General features: G+C 50.8%; 1 protein-coding gene across 3 annotated transcripts; it reads left to right on the top strand.

Moving 5' to 3' along the window:
* Nucleotides 1–3,607: 3,607 nt before the first annotated feature.
* On the top strand, nt 3,608–18,535 carry LOC132385479 (peripheral myelin protein 22-like). Of its 3 annotated transcripts, none has more exons than XM_059957572.1 (5): nt 3,608–3,630; nt 11,706–11,799; nt 12,690–12,795; nt 15,658–15,798; nt 16,990–18,535. In XM_059957572.1, exons 1-5 carry the CDS (start codon nt 3,623–3,625, stop codon nt 17,151–17,153), a joined length of 513 nt encoding a protein of 170 aa, XP_059813555.1. In that variant the 5' UTR covers nt 3,608–3,622; the 3' UTR covers nt 17,154–18,535. The 3 variants fall into 3 exon arrangements, with proteins under 3 accessions (XP_059813555.1, XP_059813556.1, XP_059813557.1); XM_059957573.1 differs by lacking the exon at nt 3,608–3,630 and adding an exon at nt 10,457–10,629; XM_059957574.1 differs by lacking the exon at nt 3,608–3,630 and adding an exon at nt 10,597–10,629 and having other exon boundaries at nt 11,703–11,799.

Below are 18,535 nucleotides of genomic sequence, written 5' to 3'. Positions count from 1 at the left end.
CCCCCTCCCCTTTCTCTACTTCCTCCCTCTCTCCTCCTCCTCCACCTCCCCCTTTCTCCCACCTCTCTTTCCTCTCTCTCTCCCTCTCTCCCAATCTTTCCCCATTCTCTCACTCCTCACTCTCCCTCGCTCTCTCCACCTCTTCCACTGTCCCACCCTCTCCCCTCCCCTTTGCCCTCTGACCACTGTCCCTCTCTGCCCCCTTGTCCTTCTCTCCCCTTCTCCCTCTCTCTCCCCTCCTTTTGTCCTCTCCCTGCCCTCCACTTGTCCCCCTCCTCCCTCTTCTCCCTCTCCCCTTGTCACTGTCCCACTCCCCATGTCCCTCAATCTCCCTCTCCCATTGTCCCTTTTCCTCTGCTCCCCTTCTCTCTCTCTCTCTCTCTCTCTCTCTCTCTCTCTCTCTCTCTCTCTCTCTCTCTCCCCCCTTCCCCTTGTCCCTCTCCCACGTCTCCCCTCCCTCATCCCCCAACCCCACTGCAGAGCAAACTCCCATAATGGGCTGGGAGTTTTCTGCTGCTGATGAGAGAGTTTGGAACTGGTATCCGTTCACCCAGACAGGGCCGAAGGCAGTGGAGATGGGATGGGTGGAGATGGGATCCAGGTGACGGAGGCTGGGGACGGGACAGGACAGGATGGAATCCTGGGTGACGGAGATTGTGGGGACGGGATAGGATGGGACTGGTTGGGGAACAGAGAGAGATGGACAATGTGTACGGGGAATGGAGGGAGACGGACATTGTGTACGGGCAACGAAGGGAGATCGCCATTGAGTACAGGGAAATTAAGGAGATGGACATTGAGTACCGGGAACGGAGTGAGGTTGTCATGTTGTGTGGGGAAATGGGAGAGATCGACATTGTCTGTGGGCATCAGAGTGAGATAGTCTTTCTTAACAGGGAAAGGAGCAAGATCGAGATTGTGAATGGGGTTGGGAGGGGGATGGACATTGTGTACAGGGAACGAATGGAGATTGTAGTTGTTTACGGGAAATGGATGGACGGTCATTGGGGGAATGGAGGGAGATGGTCGTCTTATATGGGGAATGGAGGGAGCTGGACGTTATGTATGGAGAATGGACAGAGATTGTCATTGTGTACAGGGAATGGAGGTTGATAGATACTGTATATAGGGAATGGATGGAGAAGTACATTGTCAGTGGGGAGCAAAGGGAGATGGACATTGTGTTTGGGAAACAGATGGAAATGGATGTTTTCTACAAGGAATGGAGAGAGATGGGCATTGAGTACAGGGAATGGAGGGACATGGACAATGTGTACAGTGAATGGAAGGAGATGACATTGTGTACGGAGAACCAGGGGAGATCAACATAGTCTGTGGGCATCAGAGGTAGATGGACTTTCTTTATGGGGAAAGGAGCAAGATCAAAATTGTGTATGGGGTTGGAAGGGAGATGGACATTGTATATAGGGAACAGATGAAGATTTGTCATTGATTATGGGAAGAATGGAGCGTGATCAATATTGCAAACAGGGAATGAAGGGAGATGGACATTGTATATGGGGAATGGAGAGAGATGGACATTGTGTATGGGAAATGGAGGGAGATGGACATCATGTATGGGGAATGGAGAGAGATGGACATTGTGTATGGGAAATGGAGGGAGATGGACATTGTGTATGGGGAATGGAGGGAGATGGATACTGTGTATGGGAATCAAGGGAGATGGACATTGTGTACGGGGAATGGAGGGAGATGGATATTGTGTATGGGGAATGGAGAGAGATGGACATTGTGTATGGGGAATGGAGGGAGATGGACGTTGTGTATGGGAATCAAGGGAGATGGACATTCAGTACGGGAAACGGAGGGAGATGGACAATGTGTACGGGGAACAGAGGGAGATGGACATTGTGTATGGGGAATGGAGGGAGATGGACATTGTGTACGGGGAATGGAGGGAGATGTACATTGTGTACGGGGAACGGAGGGAGATGGACATTGTGTACGGGGAACGGAGGGAGATGGACATTGTGTACGGGGAACGGAGGAAGATGGACATTGTGCACAGGGAACGGAGGGAGATGGACATTGTGTACGGGGAAAGGAGGGAGATGGACATTGTGTATGGGGAATGTAGGGAGATGGATATTGCATATGGGGAATGCATATGGAGATTGCGTATGAGGAATGGAGGGAGAGGAACATTGTGTACCAGGAATGGAGGGAGATCGTCACTGTGTACGGGGAATGGAGGGAGAGGGACACTTTACCGTAAAAGGAGGATGATCGACAACTGGTAAGCAGAAATGTTTAGTTTAATTGGGCTCTTTGTTGAGCATAGACATCATGTGTGCCTGTCCGGAGCTCAACTGTTCTATGCTCTATTGTGTACGTTCTGTGCTTGTGTCCAGGACAACATCACAGGTTTTCAGAAGGCTCCTCTCCAGGCAAATGAACTGGCTGCATTGGAGGGAGAGTCAAGATTGTTTTACACCATTTCCAGTACTGAAGTTTAATGGGGAGTGAAATTACTCTGTCCATTCGCCCTACACAAAGAAAACACAATAAATATATATACATAAATTTGCTTGTACTCAGATTGTTTGTTGCACTCGGCACAGTGGTGACTGGCAGGAAATGATAAAGTGGTGGTAGGGGTGTGGAGTGGAGGGTTAGTGGGTGGAGCCTTACTGCTTGGTGAAAGGAACTCTTTTTGAGTCCGTTGATCCTTGTGTGGATGCTATGTAGCCTCCTGTCTGATGGGAGTGGGACAAACAGGGTGGGTGGGATCCTTCCTGATATTACTGGCCCTTTTCCGGCACTTTCTGTGTGTATGTCTTTGATGTCAGCTTGGCTTCTGCTGGCGATGCTGGTTATCATTTCCACACCCTGTGCCCACCCACCGCCAGATTTCCCTCTGACAGACACGTGGTTATGACCATGATGCTGGGGTTTTGTACCCTGACATACTGTAGGACCTGAAGCAATTCCACTCCTCGAAGATGGAGAGGGGACCCTCCTCAGAGGGGTGGGCAGACAGCCACACACCCATCATGTGTTGCTACAAGCAAGTGCCGGCCCAGTTCAGGGTGTATGGCTTACAGACCAGGGTTGAGCAGTGGATCCACAAGGTGAGGGAGCTCCACACTGATCGGGCACAGAGGGGGAGGAGGATTAAGGGACTATGTGGAGTGGCAAGAGAGTTGAACGCCAACTAAGGGTAAGGGGAGAGAGAGTACCACACCAATCAAGGTGTGAGGGAGCTCTGCACTGACTAGGGGAGTGAGTGAGGGAGCTCCACACTGAGGAGGGTATGGTGAGGGAGCTCCACACTAAAGGAGGAGACAATAATGTATCTTTCAACCAACTGGAGCGGGGGTGAGGGAGGCATCTCCAAGACAAAGGAGGGAGGTAAAGGGGGAGCTCGATGCCAATGGGGTGCAGTGAGGGGACTTACATTGTGGGGAGGGGGAAGAATGGAAGCTCCATGTCAATGAGAGGGACACTGTGGGAAGGCCGGTGAGGGAGCTCTGCACTGTAGGGGTGTTGACCTCTGTTTCACTCCCTCTCCCTTTTCCTCCACCTCTCCCCCTTCTTTTTCCCACACAGAATTCTGGTGATATCCCCTTGGACACCAACGAACTGTGGCCTGGCTTGTTGAATGGGTCGGTGAGTCAGCCCTTCTCTGATCACTATCCCTCCTCCAACCCTATCCTCCTCCTCCCCAGACCAGTCTCCCTAACTTGAGCCAGGGATCCCCAGCAAGGGCTGTCCACAATCACCCCTCAGAAGTTTACGAAGTTGGCATGTTCTGATCAATAACTCCAATCCCTGTGTGGGCAGATTTGGCTCTAACTCCACCAACTGTGGTGGGCCATATCAGAGTACAGGAAAGAGATAGGGAGCATACTGATGTAAGACCATAAAACCACAGGACAAAGCAACAGAATTGGGCCAACCAGCCCTGGTTGATTTATTACCCCTCTCAAACCCATCCTCCTGCCTTCTCCCCATAGCCTTTGGTGCCCTGACTGATCAAGAAGCTATCAACTTCCACTTTAAAAATACCTAATGACTGGCCTCCATGGGCATATGTGGCAATGAATTCCACAGATTCACCTCCTTATCTGTGTTCTAAATGGGAATCCCTCTATTCTGAGGCTGGTCCTAGACACCCCTTCCATAGGAAGCATCCTCTCCACATCCACTCTATCTGGGCCTTTCAAAATTCGATAGGTTTCAATGAGATCACCCCCTCTTCCTTCCAAACTCCAGCGAGTACAGGCCCAGAGACAACAAACACTCCTCATACATTAATCCATCATTCCGAATCATTCTCGTGAACTCCTCTGGACCCTCTCTAATGCCAGCACATCCGTTCTTAGCTAAGGGCCTCACTGTCATCCAATTGACAACAACCTTCTCCTCAACGTCACTAAAACAGAAGAGCCGGTTATTGGCTTTAGCAAGGTGGTGACCCGTATCTGCCTGTCCACATCAGCGATGTTGAGTTCAAGAGGGTTACTCAGCAACAGTCTCTCTTTGGTTGGACCATGTAGCCACCACAATGAAGAAAGCTTGAAACAACTCTACTTCTTCAGGAGGCAAAGGAAATTCAGCAAGCCCCCGTCGAATCTCTCCAGTTTTTATCAATGCTCCAGCCTATTTGGATGTATCATGACTAACCCCACCCAGGGAAGCGGCGAGTCTCCTATCACAGTCTTGACCTGTACGTGAGCGAAGGGAAGGTGATGTGGCAGATGATGTGTGTGTGAACCATCCAGGGAGGGTTCCCATCTGAAGATGGCAGAGAGGTATTGCAGATTGTGCAGTTGGAGCAAAGGAAATATGGAGGGCAGAGAGAGATTGAGAGAGAGAGAGTGAGTGAGACAGAGGCACAGAGAGATGGGTGAGGGAGAGGGGGGAAGAGAGGGTAGAGGGGAAGAGAGAGGCACAAGGGAGGGAGTGAGGTACAAGAAAGAGGTGGAGATAGAGAGGGAGAGACAGAAGGGAGGGCGAGAGCAAAGGAGTGGGGGAGAGAAGGAGTGGGAGAGAGTGGGAAGAGAGAGGCAGAGAGGGGGAAGAGGGGGAGGAGGAGAGAAAGAAGGAGGGAAGGGGAAGTAAGTTGGAGGGGAGAGAGGCAAGAGAGGGTAAGAGAGTGAGAGGGAAGAGAGAGGGTGAAGGGGGATATAGGGACAAAAGGGAGAGAGGAGAGAGTGGGTGAGACGGGGAGACAAAAAGGGGAGGAGAGGGAGAGAGAGAGTAGGAGAGAGGTGGAAGAGAGAGTGGGGAAAGAAGTGGAAGAAAGGAGAAAGGGTGAGAGGGGAAGGGGAAGAGAGGAAAGGGTGAGAGAAGAGTGGGGGAATAGATAGAGGAGGGGAGAAGTGGAAGGGGAGGGGGATATGGGGGGTGAGACAGAGATGGGATAGGGGTATAGAGTAGGAGAGGTGGAAGACAGCGTGGAGGGGGAGAGAGTGGAGCACAAAAGGCACAATGAGAGTGGAAGGGAAGAGGGAGGAGGCAGAGAGAACAGAAGGGGAAATGGGAAAGGAAAAGAGAAAGTGGAAAGTGTAAGGAGGAGAGATGAGGGGGAGAAAGTGACAAGGAAAAAGAGAGGGGTGAGAGAGGAGAGAAAGAGGGGGAGAGATGAGAGAGGAAAGAGAGAGTGGGAAGGGGGTACGAGTACAGAGAGGTGAGGTGAGAGGAAAGGGAAAAAAGGGGAGGTAATGAGAGAAAGAGGGGAGAGAAGGTAGGGCGAGAGGGAGAGGGGAGAGAGAAAAGGGAAAAGACAAGAGAGATGGAGTTGAAAAGAGATGGGGAGAGAAATGGTAAGGGGGCAATTAAAGGAGGAGAGAGAGATAGACAGAGAGAAAGGGGAGAGAGGAATGGAGAAGGAGGGGAGGGAGAAGGGTAGAGAACAAGTCAGAAAGGAGAGGAAGGACAGAGAGGGAGGGGGAGAAAGGGGGCAGAGAGAGTGGTGGAAGAGGGGTCAGAGAGGGGGAGATAAACGGGAGGGGGAAGGAAGAAGGGAGATCAGGAAAGAGGAGGAGGGAGGGGAGTGGGAGGAGCTGCAAGTGAGTATAAGGAGCAAAATCTGCTCAGTTGAGAAACAACCAACCCAATTGTTCCAACAGCCAGAAAGACAGTCCCCATGGCTCTGGGAGGGGTCCCTGCCTCTCTACCTCTGTAACCCCTACACTCCCCGTCCTCCTGTTCATGTGGAGTTGGTTGTGAAGAAGGTGAATGCAATGTTGGCATTGATTTCTAGAGAAATAGAATATAGGAGCAGGGATGTGACATTGAGGCTCTATAAGGCACTCGTGAGACCACACTTGGAGTACTGTGTGCAGTTTTGGGCTCCTTATTTTCGAAAGGATATACTGACATTGGAGAGGGTTCGGAGAAGATTCACGAGAATGATTCCAGGAATGAAAGGGTTACTGTATGAAGAATGTCTGGCTGCTCTTGGACTGTATTCCCTGGAGTTCAGGAGAATGAGGAGGAACTCATAGAAACATTCCAGATGTTAAAAGGCCTGAACAGATTAGATATGGCAAAGTTATTTCCCATGGTAGGGGAGTCTAGGACAAGAGGGCATGATTTCAGGATTGAAGGACCTCCATTTAGAACAGAGATGTGGAGAAATTACTTCAGTCAAAGGGTGGTAAATCTGTGAAATTTGTTGCTACGAGCAGCTGTGGAGGCCAAGTCATTGGGTGCATTTAAGGCAGAGATAGATAAGTTCTTGATTAGTCAAAGCAACAAAGGGTATGGGGTGAAGGCAGGGGAGTGGGGATGACTGGAAGAATTGGATCGGCCCATGATTGAATGGTGGAGCAGATTCGATAGGCCAAATGGCCTACTTCTGTTCCTCTATCTTATGGTCTTAAACACCCCATCCTTCTGTTCAAAGCCCTCTTTTGCCTCCACACTTTCTCTGTAACCTCCTACACTCTCCATCCTCCTGTTCATTGTCCCTCTCTAACTCTGTAAGCCCAATGATCCCCATCCTCCTGATGAAACCCCTCCCTATCTGCGTAACAGCTCTGACTGACACACACCCTCTTCTGATTACAGATATGACGCTCAGTGATGTGAGAGATTTTGAGAACAAACAAATTCAGAAAACAAATCAGATAATCGCAACTCCCAAAAAATTAGGTGTGGAAAATGTCGGGAGTGTGTGATGGGACGGTGTGGAGGGAGCTTCACTCTGTGTCTGACCCCGGGAGTTTGTGATGGGACGGTGTGGAGGGAGCTTCACTATGTGTCTGACCCCGGAAGTGTGTGATGGGACGGTGTGGAGGGAGCTTCACTCTGTGTCTGACCCCGGGAGTGTGTGATGGGACGGTGTGGAGGGAGCTTCACTCTGTGTCTGACCCCGGGAGTTTGTGATGGGACGGTGTGGAGGGAGCTTCACTCTAAGTCTGACCCCGGGAGTGTGTGATGGGACGGTGTGGAGGGAGCTTCACTCTGTGTCTGACCCCGGAAGTGTGTGATGGGACGGTGTGGAGGGAGCTTCACTCTGTGTCTGACCCCGGGAGTGTGTGATGGGACGGTGTGGAGGGAGCTTCACTCTGGGTGTGTGATGGGACGGTATGGAGGGAGATTCACTCTGTGTCTGACCCCTTTTTTTTAATTACAAAATCCTTTATTACAAATATTGGTGCTATACAATATATACAAAACAGTGGCAAACACAATTACTTTACTACAAATAGACAATAGACATTACACCAGAATGTTGCCATCTCTATCCACGATAGCATTTACACCCCGCGGAGCCCAACGGTCTCAAAACTCCTCTAAGGTCGCCGTAGACTGCGCGTGTTCTTTTTCAATATTTACCCGGGCACGAACATACCCCCTAAACATTGCCAGGCAGTCTGCCCGTGGAGATCCTCCTGCCACATGTTTCCAAGACCCTCAGATGGTGGATTTCGCTAGCCCCAAGAGCAAGTTGACTAGGACATCCTCATCCCTCCATGCCCCCTTCCTTACTGGATATAAACAGGGTGGGGCTAAAATGCAACCAGAAGGTGAGAAGCAGCCCACGCAAATACGCAAAAAGAGGCTGTAGCCTCGCACAGTCCATGTACATGTCGTACCCGGTCTCCTCCAGCCCGCAGAAGTGGCATGCAGGTGGGAGATCCATGTACAAACTAAAAAACTTATTGCAGGGCACCGCTCTATGCAATACCCTCCAGGCGAGATCCCGGGAGTGTGTGATGGGATCATGCTGAGGGAGTTTCACTCTTTGTATGAAATCAGAATGTGTGGATGGGCTTCCAGACAGGAGGACAGGATATCTTGGGGAACTCCATAGTCTCCGTAGTGACTCCTGCCAGTGTTGGAACAGTGACAAGAAGCCAGAATCCCTGGCCCCACCAGACCGACCTTCTCCCACTCTGTCTCTGTCGAGGACAAGCTGCTAACTTCTGACCGGGATGAACCTGATTCATGAGATTTTGTCCAGCCCAGAGCTGTCACTCAGAGGAGTGACCTGGACACAAGGTTGGGGGATGCAGTACAAGGTCGCCGATTCACACCACCCCCTGCTGCATTTTACATGTCCTTCGATCCTGCCTGCAATGGCGGTGGAATTCTGGGATTCTCGTCCCACCATCCTCCAGCAGTTCCGCTGAGGAGGGGGCCTGGTCCCAGAGACAATGATGGCTGCTTCTGCATCCAATCAATCCAGGCTCCTGACAAAGAATATTCCCACAGCTCAGAATATCACCTCTCCCAGGGTCTGACTGCAGAACATTCCACAATTCCAATTCCTAACATGGAGTATCTTCTGCTTCGAGTGCCCCAGAACGGACGACCCCTGGACTGCTGTCCCAGTGCTGAATATTTTGTGATCCACTGTGTTGGGGTTTCACTTCCAGTGACCCAGGGGCTTATTGCAGTCTCTAAATCTTTTATAAGTCTGAAATTCCCTGTGACTTTTTAAATGTTTTAAGAATTACTTGCCTAATATTAAACCGGTTTCATTAAAAATAAAACAAACTGTGTGTACGCAGCTTTGTATCTTGTGTTTGGGGAGGGGGGCAGACCAAAAATGGAAGTAGTGGGCAGTGGCCACACACTCTACCAAGTCACCTACCCACAGCAACGATCCAAACAGCGCTGACAGAGGCCAGGGAACACTTTCCAAGATGACCTAAGGAAGACCTAAATTATAAAACATTGAATAGGTTCAGATGTTAGTCCCTGGAACGTAGACGACTGAGGTATGCACAATTATGAGGGATATACAGAGGGTCAATGCAAGCAGGCTTTTCCCACTAATGTTAGGTGGGACTGGAATCGGAGGCCATGAGTTAAGGGTGAAAGGTGAATAGTTTAAGGGGAACATGAGGGGAAACTTCCTCCTTCAGTGGTGTATGTGAGCAAAGTTCAGAAAAGTTTGGCTAGGTACATGGATGGCAGGGCTATGGGGGACGATGGTCTTGGTGTGGGTTGATAACACAGCAATGTTTTGGGATGAAAGAGAAATGGTAACAGACTCCCTCACACACCATCCCCCATAACACACACACACACACACACTCTCTCTCTCTCCCACCCGCACCCCCCCCCCCCCCACCGGCCCAAGGCTGGTTCTATGACCTACTGACACCATTTCCCTCCTCCCATTGTTCAGCCATGTCTAAATTTAGTCTGGTCGGGACAGGGTGGTTAAAAATACTCCAGCAGGAGGGGCAGGGGAGAGGGAGGGAGGGAGGATATGCGTCCAGCAGGGTGGGGTGTGCGGGAGTGATCATGTGGTAGATGGACAGGAGGGTGGGAGGGAGACAGAGAGAGTGTAGAGAGATGTGGAGGAGAGGGCAGTAGAGAGTGTGGGGGGGGGGGAAGAATGTGTGTGAGAGAGAGAGAGAGAGAGAGAGAGAGAGTGACTGTGTGTGAGTCACAAATCCCCACAATACAGGCACAGACCTTTTAGCCCTATGTCTGTGCTAGCCATCGACACATTTCCTCTCACTCAATCCATCCCTCCCTCTTCCATCTCTGTCCTCTCCTTCTCCGCACCTATGACTATTCTCTGAGCAAAAATCTATTCCCAATCTTTCTCCCTCTCTTTGACTACACAAACAACCTACCATCCCCCTGACCCTCCTCTCCCCTCTCTCATCCCCTCTGACCTTCCCCTTCCCATACACCCTACCATCCCCTCTGACCTTCATCTTCCCATAAACCCACCTATCACCTTTGACCCTCACCCACCCACACCTCCTCCTTCCCCTTCCATCCCCTCTGACCCTCCACCTCCCATGCCCCTCCTATCTGCTCTGACCCTCCTCCTTTCATACCCCTCCCATCCCCTCTCATGCCTCCTCCTCTCAACCTTCCCCTCCCATTCCCTGGGTCTCCCCTGCAATACCCCTCCCCCTCTCACCTCTCCCTCCCCTCTTTCTCCCTCTCTCTCCTCTCTCTCCCCTCTCAGTTCCTCCCTCTCCCTCCTCCCAACAACCCCCAGCCCTCCCTATTTGTGCAGTACGTGCCTGGGTCCGGGTGGAGTGTCTCGGTGCAGGATTAGTCCACACACCCAGTCCCAGAGGCGGATGTGTGTGTGTGTTGGCACGGTGACGAACTCCCCACCTCCCCTCTGCTCAGTATATCAGGCAGGACGTGTGCCCACAGCAGCTTAGTCCTGGAGTGAGGGTGAGAAAGAGAGAGGGGGAGAAAAAGAGGGGGAAGGGGGGAGAGAGGGGGGAAAGGGAGAGAGAGGGGAAAGGGGGAGGGGAGAGGGGGGAAGGGGAGATAGAGAGGGGAGAGGGGAGAGAAAGAGAGGGGAGGGGGAAAGGGAGAGAAAGGGGAGAGAGAGAGGGAAAGGGGAGAGAGGGGGGGAAGGGGAGAGAAAAAGGGGGAAGGGGAGAGAGAGGGAGATAGTGTGTGAATGAGATCTAACGCGAGAGATAGAGGGGACCATAGGAAAACGGAGAGATGCATACATACAGAGAAAGGGAGAGACAGACAGAGAGAGGGTGAGAGGGAGGGAGAGAGACAGACAGAGAGAGAGTGAGGGAGGGAGAGAGACAGAAAGAGAGTGAGAGGGAGGGAAAGAGACAGAGATACAGAGAGAGAGTGAGATGGAGGGAGAGAGAGAGCAACAGGGAGACAAAAAGAGAGGTGAGGGGGAGAAAAAGGGATGCAAAGAGAGGGGAGGCAAGGAAGTGACAGAGAAAAGTAGAGGGTGTGTGGGAGAGTGAGCTGAAGAAAGAGGCATTGGATCAGGAGATAGGGAGAGGGAGAGGGAAGAAAGAATGAAATATTAGAAGGGAGAGGCAGACAGAGAGGCAGTGTGAGAGAAGAGGGTCAGAAGGAGGACAACGTGGGCAAGGGGGGAGAGAGGTAGAGACTGAAAGAGAGAGAGATGTACAGTTACAGAGAGGGAGAAGGATGGGGGTTGGAGAGGGAGAGAATGGGGTGATCAGCCCACCGGAGCTGTGGGGTACAGGAGGGTGCTCTGGGGGTGAACAAAAGGATGGTGTGTGCTGTGAGGGTGAACGTGAGGGTGCTCTGGGTACAGGAGGGTGCTGTGAGGGTGAACAAAAGGATGGTGTGGGCTGTGGGGGTGAACATGAGGGTGCTCTGGGTACAGGAGGGTGCTGTGAGGGTGAACAAAAGGATGGTGTGGGCTGTGGGGGTGAACATGAGGGTGCTCTGGGTACAGGAGGGTGCTGTGGGGGTGAACAGGATCAGAGCCCCCCCCTCACTGTGTGATGTTTTGACAGCAGCCTGTCAGTCCTCAGGATGTATCTACTCCTACCATCTCTGCTCCTTTTCCACATCGTCGTGCTGGTGATACTGTATACGGCCACGATCAGCAACGTAAGCATTGGACGTAGAAGAGAGAGATTCACTCTGAGTCTGACCCCAGGAGTGTGTGATGGGACGGTGTGAAGGGAGATTCACTCTGTCTGACCCCGTGAGTGTGTGTTGGGACAGTGTGGAGGGAGAGTCACTCTGTCTGACCCCGGGAGTGTGTGATGGGACAGTGTGGAGGGAGATTCACTCTGTCTGACCCCGTGAGTGTGTGTTGGGACAGTGTGGAGGGAGAGTCACTCTGTGTCTGACCCCAGGTGTGTGTGATGGGACGGTGTGGAGGGAGATTCACTCTGTCTGACCCTGTGAGTGTGTGTTGGGACAGTGTGGAGGGAGAGTCACTCTGTGTCTGACCCTGGGAGTGTGTGATGGGACGGTGTGGAGGGGGATTCACTCTGTGTCTGACCCCGGGAGTATGTGATGGGACGGTGTGGAGGGGGATTCACTCTGTGTCTGACGCCGGGAGTGTGTGATGGGATGGTGTGGAGGGAGAATCACTCTGTGTCTGACCCTGGGAGTGTGTGATGGGATGGTTTGGGGGGGGGGGGGGGTTTCACTCTGAGTCTGACCCTGGGAGTGTGTGATGGGACGGTGTGGAGGGGGATTCACTCTGTGTCTGACGCCGGGAGTGTGTGATGGGATGGTGTGGAGGGAGAATCACTCTGTGTCTGACCCTGGGAGTGTGTGATGGGATGGTGTGGAGGGAGATTCACTATGTCTGACCCTGGGAGTGTGTGATGGGATGGTGTGGAGGGAGATTCACTATGTCTGACCCTGGGAGTGTGTGATGGGATGGTGTGGAGGGAGATTCACTATGTCTGACCCTGGGAGTGTGTGATGGGATGGTATGGAGGGAGCTTCATTCTGTGTCTGACAGTCTTCTCCCCCTCCCGAAGGCGTGGTTCCATTTTCACAACGGCAACGTCTCCGGTCTCTGGTTCCACTGTGCATACAGTGAGAGGGATTCGCAGTGGGCTTGCAGCAGCACCAAGGTCTCCACAGGTGAGGGTGAGCCCGGAGCACCTCCACTCCTCTGACCTGCGGGGAAGGGGGGTGTCAGATTCACCCTTCTGCTTCCCTTCCCCATCCTGGGCAGACAGAATCCTTCCTCTGAACTGAAGTGCAACGATATCAGAAATTGGGACAACCTTGTCCACACCAAGGGTTGCAGAACGGGGAAGTGAGAGGCAGTCCATGAGTGTGTGCATGTATCTGTGTGAGTGAGTGTGTGAAAGAGAGTATGTGTGTGTGTGTCTGTCTGTCTGTCTGAGTGAGTGAGTGTGAGTGTGTGTGTGAGTGTGAGTCTGTGTGAGAGAATATGTGTGTATGAGAGTGTGTGTGTGAGAGTGTGTGTATGTGTCTGAGAGTATGTCTGAGTGTGTGTATGTTTGTGAGAGTGTGTGTATATTTATATGTGCGTACACACGTGTGTATGTGAATGTGTGGGTTCAGGTGGACAGGTTTTCATAAGTTAACAGAAGGCACAAGGACACAGCGGGCTAGAGATCGGTTACAGATCTGGATGGAGGTGTGGATGGTGTAGAAGATTGCCCAAGGACACAGCGGGCCAGAGATTAGTTACAGATCTGGGTGGAGAAATGACAGATTCAGTTTAACCTGGGCGAATGTGAGGTCAAATTGTGCAGAGAGATGTAGATAGGTTAAGTGAGTGTTCAAAAGATGGGTACAATGTTGGCAAATGTGAGTTCATCCACTTTGGAAGAGAAAAAGGAAGATCAAATTATTATTTAAATGGTAAAAAAATACTGTTGTGTGTGCAGAGGGACTTGGAAGGGCTTGTGCATGAATCACAAAGGGCTGGTTTGCAGGTGCAGCAGGTATCAAGAAGACAATTAGGATGTTGGCCTTCATTGCCAGAGGGATTGAATTTAAGAGCAGGGTGGTTATGTTGCAACTGTACAGGGTACTGGTGAGGCCGCACGTGGAGTACTGTGTGCAGTTCTGGTCTCCATACTTGAGGAAGGATATCCTGGCTTTGGAGGCGGTGCAGAGGAGGTTCACCAGGTTGATTCCAGAGATGAGGTGAGATTGAGTCGCCTGGGACTGTACTCACTGGAATTCAGAAGAATGAGAGGATATCTTATAGAACCTTATATATAAAATTATGAACGGGATAGATAAGATAGAAGGAGGAAAGTTGTTTCCACTGATTGGTGAGATTTGAACTGGGGGACATAGCCTCAGGATTTGGGGGAGTAGATTTAGGACTAAAATGTGAGGAACTGCTTTTCGCAGAGAGTAGTGAATCTGTGGAATTCTCTGCCCTATGAAGCACTGGAGCTTACATCAGTAAATATAAGGTTGGATAGATTTTTGCATAGTAGTGGAATTAAGGGTTTTGGGATCTTATTGAATGGTGGGCAGGCTTGATGGGCTGGATGGCCGACTCCTGCTCCTATTTCTTATGGTATTATGTTCTTAAGTGTGAAGGGTCAGGGCACAGTGGCAGGACCTTTAACAGTATTGATATGCAGAGAGATCTCGGGGTCCAAACCCACAGCTCACTGAAAGTGACGGCACAAGTAGACAAGGTGGTAAAGAGAAGCATGCGAGACATTTGCCTTCAGCGGTCATGACGTCTCTGAGTACAAGAGCTGGGAAGCCACATGGCAGCTGTAGAAACGACAACGAGTGCAATGTGACTTTTGATATCGAATAGTTAAAAGCCTCATTAGAGTGGATGTGGACAGGATGTGTCCTGTGGTGACAGAGTCTAAGACCAGAGGACACAGCCTCAGAATAGAGGGGCATCCTTTCAGAACGATGAGGAGGAATTTCTTTAGCCAGAGAGTGGTGAATCTGTGCAATTCATTGCCAGAAACAGCTATTGAGGCTGAGTCATTGGGTACATTTAAGGCAGAGGATAATAGATTCTTTCTTTGTCAGGGCTTGAAAGGTTCAGGGATAAGGCAGGAGTATGGGGTTGAGAGGGAAAATGGATCAGTCATGATGAAATGGCCGAGCAGACTTGATGGGTCAAAAGGCCTAATTCTGCCCCTATAATTTATGGTCTTATGGTCAGGTCACACTTGGAGTATTGTGTGCAGTCCTGGCCATCCCATTACAGGGCAGCTGTTGAGGGTGCAGAAGGGGTTCACTGGGATGCAGCCTGGATTAGAGGGCATGCGTTGTTTCCTCTGGAACAGCACAGGCTGAGGGAGATCTGATAGAGCTTTTTAGGATTATGAGAGGCGCAGATAGAGTAGACAGACAGTATCTGTTTCCCCAGGGTGGAAGTGCCTTATATCAGGGGGCATGTATTTAAAATAGAGGGGGCAGGTAATTTTTTACTTAGAGTGTGGTGGGTGACTGGAATGTGGCCCTCTCAGAGCCAAAGCACCCCCACTACCCAGGTCACACTCTCTTCTACTGCTACCATCAGGACCCACACCACCAAGTTCAGGAACAGTTACTACCCCTCAATCATCAGGCAGGAAGTACAGGAGCCTCAGGACCCACACCACCAGGTACAGAAACAGTTATTACCCCTCAGCCATCAGGCAAGAGGTACAGGAGCCTCAGGACCCACACCACCAGGTACAGAAACAGTTACTAACCCTCAACTATCAGGTTCCTGAAGTGGTGTGGATAACTCACTCACATCAACTCTGGACTGGTTCCACAACTTTCAAGGACTCTACAATGCTGTTGTCCATGTTATTTTCTGCATTTTGTCTTCTTTTGCAAATTGGTTGTTTGCCTGTCTTGTTTGTGCTTGTTTGTGTTTGTCCTTCTCATTGACTCTGTGGTATTGCTTTGTCTTACTGTGAATGCCCAGAAGAAAGTGAATCTCAGAGGTGTATATAGTAATTTTGATAATAATTTGCTTTGAACTCTGATCAGAGTGGCTTGGCGCAGTGCAAGGTTCGATGGTGCTCGTCTGTCTCTTCTGCAGTGCTTCCTTCCTCATCTTCGCCTGTCAACTCTACAGCCTCAGGAGAGGCAGCCTCTTCTACCTCACCGCCATCTTCCAGATCTTTGCAGGTGAGAAGGGGGGGTGGGGGGGAGCGTAACACACCCTCAACGGCCCTGTCCACCTCACCGACATCCTGAAGGCTTGCTCCTCACTCTCTTCCTGCCAGAAGCTGCCTCTTCTCCAACAAATGTCTTTATTCTCTCATAAGCTTCCTCACCATTCTGTCTGACCTCTCGTATGCTCCCTCACTCCTGATGGCTCCATACAATCCTTCACCACTTTATACATTGTCTCATTCCCAATTTATGTTCGATCACAGCTCCATTTGCTCGCTCTTCCCTCGAATACTCCTTCACCACTCTACACACTCCCTTCTATCTAGTATATGATACCTGGCTCATCCATGCATATCCTTGCTGTTTGTACAGACTCTCACAGCTCATGATGCTCCATCTCTATTCTGTATTCTTCCTCTCTGCTCCATATGCTCCCTCACTCCTCATATGCTTCCTCATTCTGGTCATAGGTTTCCTCACTCCTTATATGCTTCCTCATTCTGGTCATAGGTTTCCTCACTCCTTATATGCTACCTCATTCTGGTTTTATGCTTCCTCACTGTTCCATATGCTCCCTCACTTTTTGTATGCTTCCTCACTCCTTATATGCTACCTCATTCTGGTTATATGCTTCCTCACTGTTCCATATGCTCCCTCACTCCTTGTATGCTTCCTCATTCTGGTCATATGCTCCCTCACTCTTTGTATGCTTCCTCATTCTGGTCATATGCTTCCTTACTGCTCCACATGCTCTCTCACTGCAAACTCTTTCACTATAATGTACACTGCCTCGCTCTCCACAGATGCTCCCTCACAGCCTGTTACTCTCTCTCCCTCCTTCATCAGCTCCTTCCCAACCCCATCATCCCCATGGATGCTCCCTCCCTTGCTCTCAGTATTTCTCTCAAATAGGACCTTCACTTTGCCACGCTCATATACAATCCTTCACACCTGTCTTAAACTTCCTCTCTTCTTAAACATTGTTCCTACCCATGTCTTCCCTCCCATAACTTTCCCTCCTCTCCTTCCCTCCCCAATCTCCCTCTCCTCCATCCTCTCACTCGCTCGCCTCCCTCCCAGTTCAGAGACATTCAGTCGACCACCCCTCCCTTCTCATCGCCCCACTCTCCTCCCATGCCCAGACTCCCTCACTATCCCTCTCCTCTGAAATTTTTCACTAACCTCCATCTCTCTCCCCCTCAGGTCTCTGTGCAGCCTCAGCCTCCTTGATGTACACCCTCCACACAGAGGATATCCATCACTCAGCTGAGGGAGTTTTTGGCTACAGCTATGCACTCTCCTGGGTGGGCTGCCCCCTTACCCTGGCCAGTGGGATAATGTACCTTCACCTTCGCAAGCTGCAGTGAGTGAGGGAGAGGACTGCAAGGGGAGGGGGGGGACAAGAGTTGGAAGGAGGAGCCTGGGTTGTGAGGGAGTGCCTCAGTATCCAGGAAGAGGAATGAGAGGGGGGATCTCTTGAAATCTATCAAATATTGCAAGGCCGAGATAGAGTGGATGTGGAGAGGACGTATCCTTTGGTGTGCGAGTCTAGGACGAGAGGGCACATTCTCAGAATACAGGTATGTCCATATAGAACCAAGAGGAAGAGGAATTTCTTTAGCCAGAGGGACTGAATTTGTGGAATTCATTGCTACAGACTACTGTGGAGGCTGCCATTGGGTATATTTAAAGAAGGGCTGATAGGTTCTTGATTAGTAAGGACGTCAAAGATTACGATGAAAAGGCAGGAAATGGGGTTGAGAGGGATAATAAATCAGCGCGGACTCAATGGACGGAATGGCCTAATTCTGCTCTTATGTCTCATGGTCTCATCAGGAACGCCAGGGGGATTTTAATTAGCTGAGGAAGGTGGGCAGAGGAATGGCAAATGCAGTTTAATTGTGATCATTATGAGGGGTTGCGTTTCGGGAAGACAATCCATGACAGGATTTTCAAAATGACCGGCAGGAGTATTGTGTTCAGTTCTGGTCACCCTGCTGTAGGAAAGATGCCACTGAGCTGGAGAGAGGGCAGTGGAGATTTACCAGGATGTTGCTGGGACCTGAGGGACTGAGTTATGGAGAGAGGTTGGACAGGTTGGAACTTTACTCCTTGGGGCATAGGAGACTGAGGGGTGACCTTACAGAGGCATATAAAACCACAAGGGGCACAGGTAGGGTGAATGTGTACAGTCTTTCCCCCAGGGTTGGGCAATCAAGAACCAGAGGGAACAGGTTTAAGGGGAGAGAGATTTAATAGGAACCCGAGGGTAACTTTTTCACCCAGAGGGTGGTCCGTCTATGGACCGAGCTGCCAGAGGAAGTGGTTGAGGCAGGAACATTAACGGCATTTAAAAGGCACTTGGATAGGTACACTGAGGTGTAGGGGCAGTCTGCAGGACACTGGGAGTAGCTGGGTGGGCAATGTGGGGTAGTAAAGACAGGACAGGTTAAAGGGACTATGTACGCTGGGAGGGAAGGGTTTTACAGACGAGGACAGGACACAGTCAGCCAGCATAAACTGGACAGTCTGAATGGCCTGATTTTGTGCACCCAGAGCATGCAACCTTCCCAGAACGTCACCAACCAGGAATCTGCCTCGGTTTTCCGATAGGACCAGTATAACATGAATGGGCCTTGCTCCCCTCCCATTCCACTGGTCAGAAGCACCCCCCAGTGGATTGGAACATAACCATGCCCCCCTTTCTCCCACATTGTTCCCCAACCCTCCCCCTCACCCCCTGTACATA

Source organism: Hypanus sabinus, assembly GCF_030144855.1.
Source record: "Hypanus sabinus isolate sHypSab1 chromosome 24 unlocalized genomic scaffold, sHypSab1.hap1 SUPER_24_unloc_2, whole genome shotgun sequence".
Classification (NCBI taxonomy): Eukaryota; Metazoa; Chordata; class Chondrichthyes; order Myliobatiformes; family Dasyatidae; genus Hypanus; species Hypanus sabinus.
This window is presented reverse-complemented; position numbering and strand designations above follow the sequence as displayed.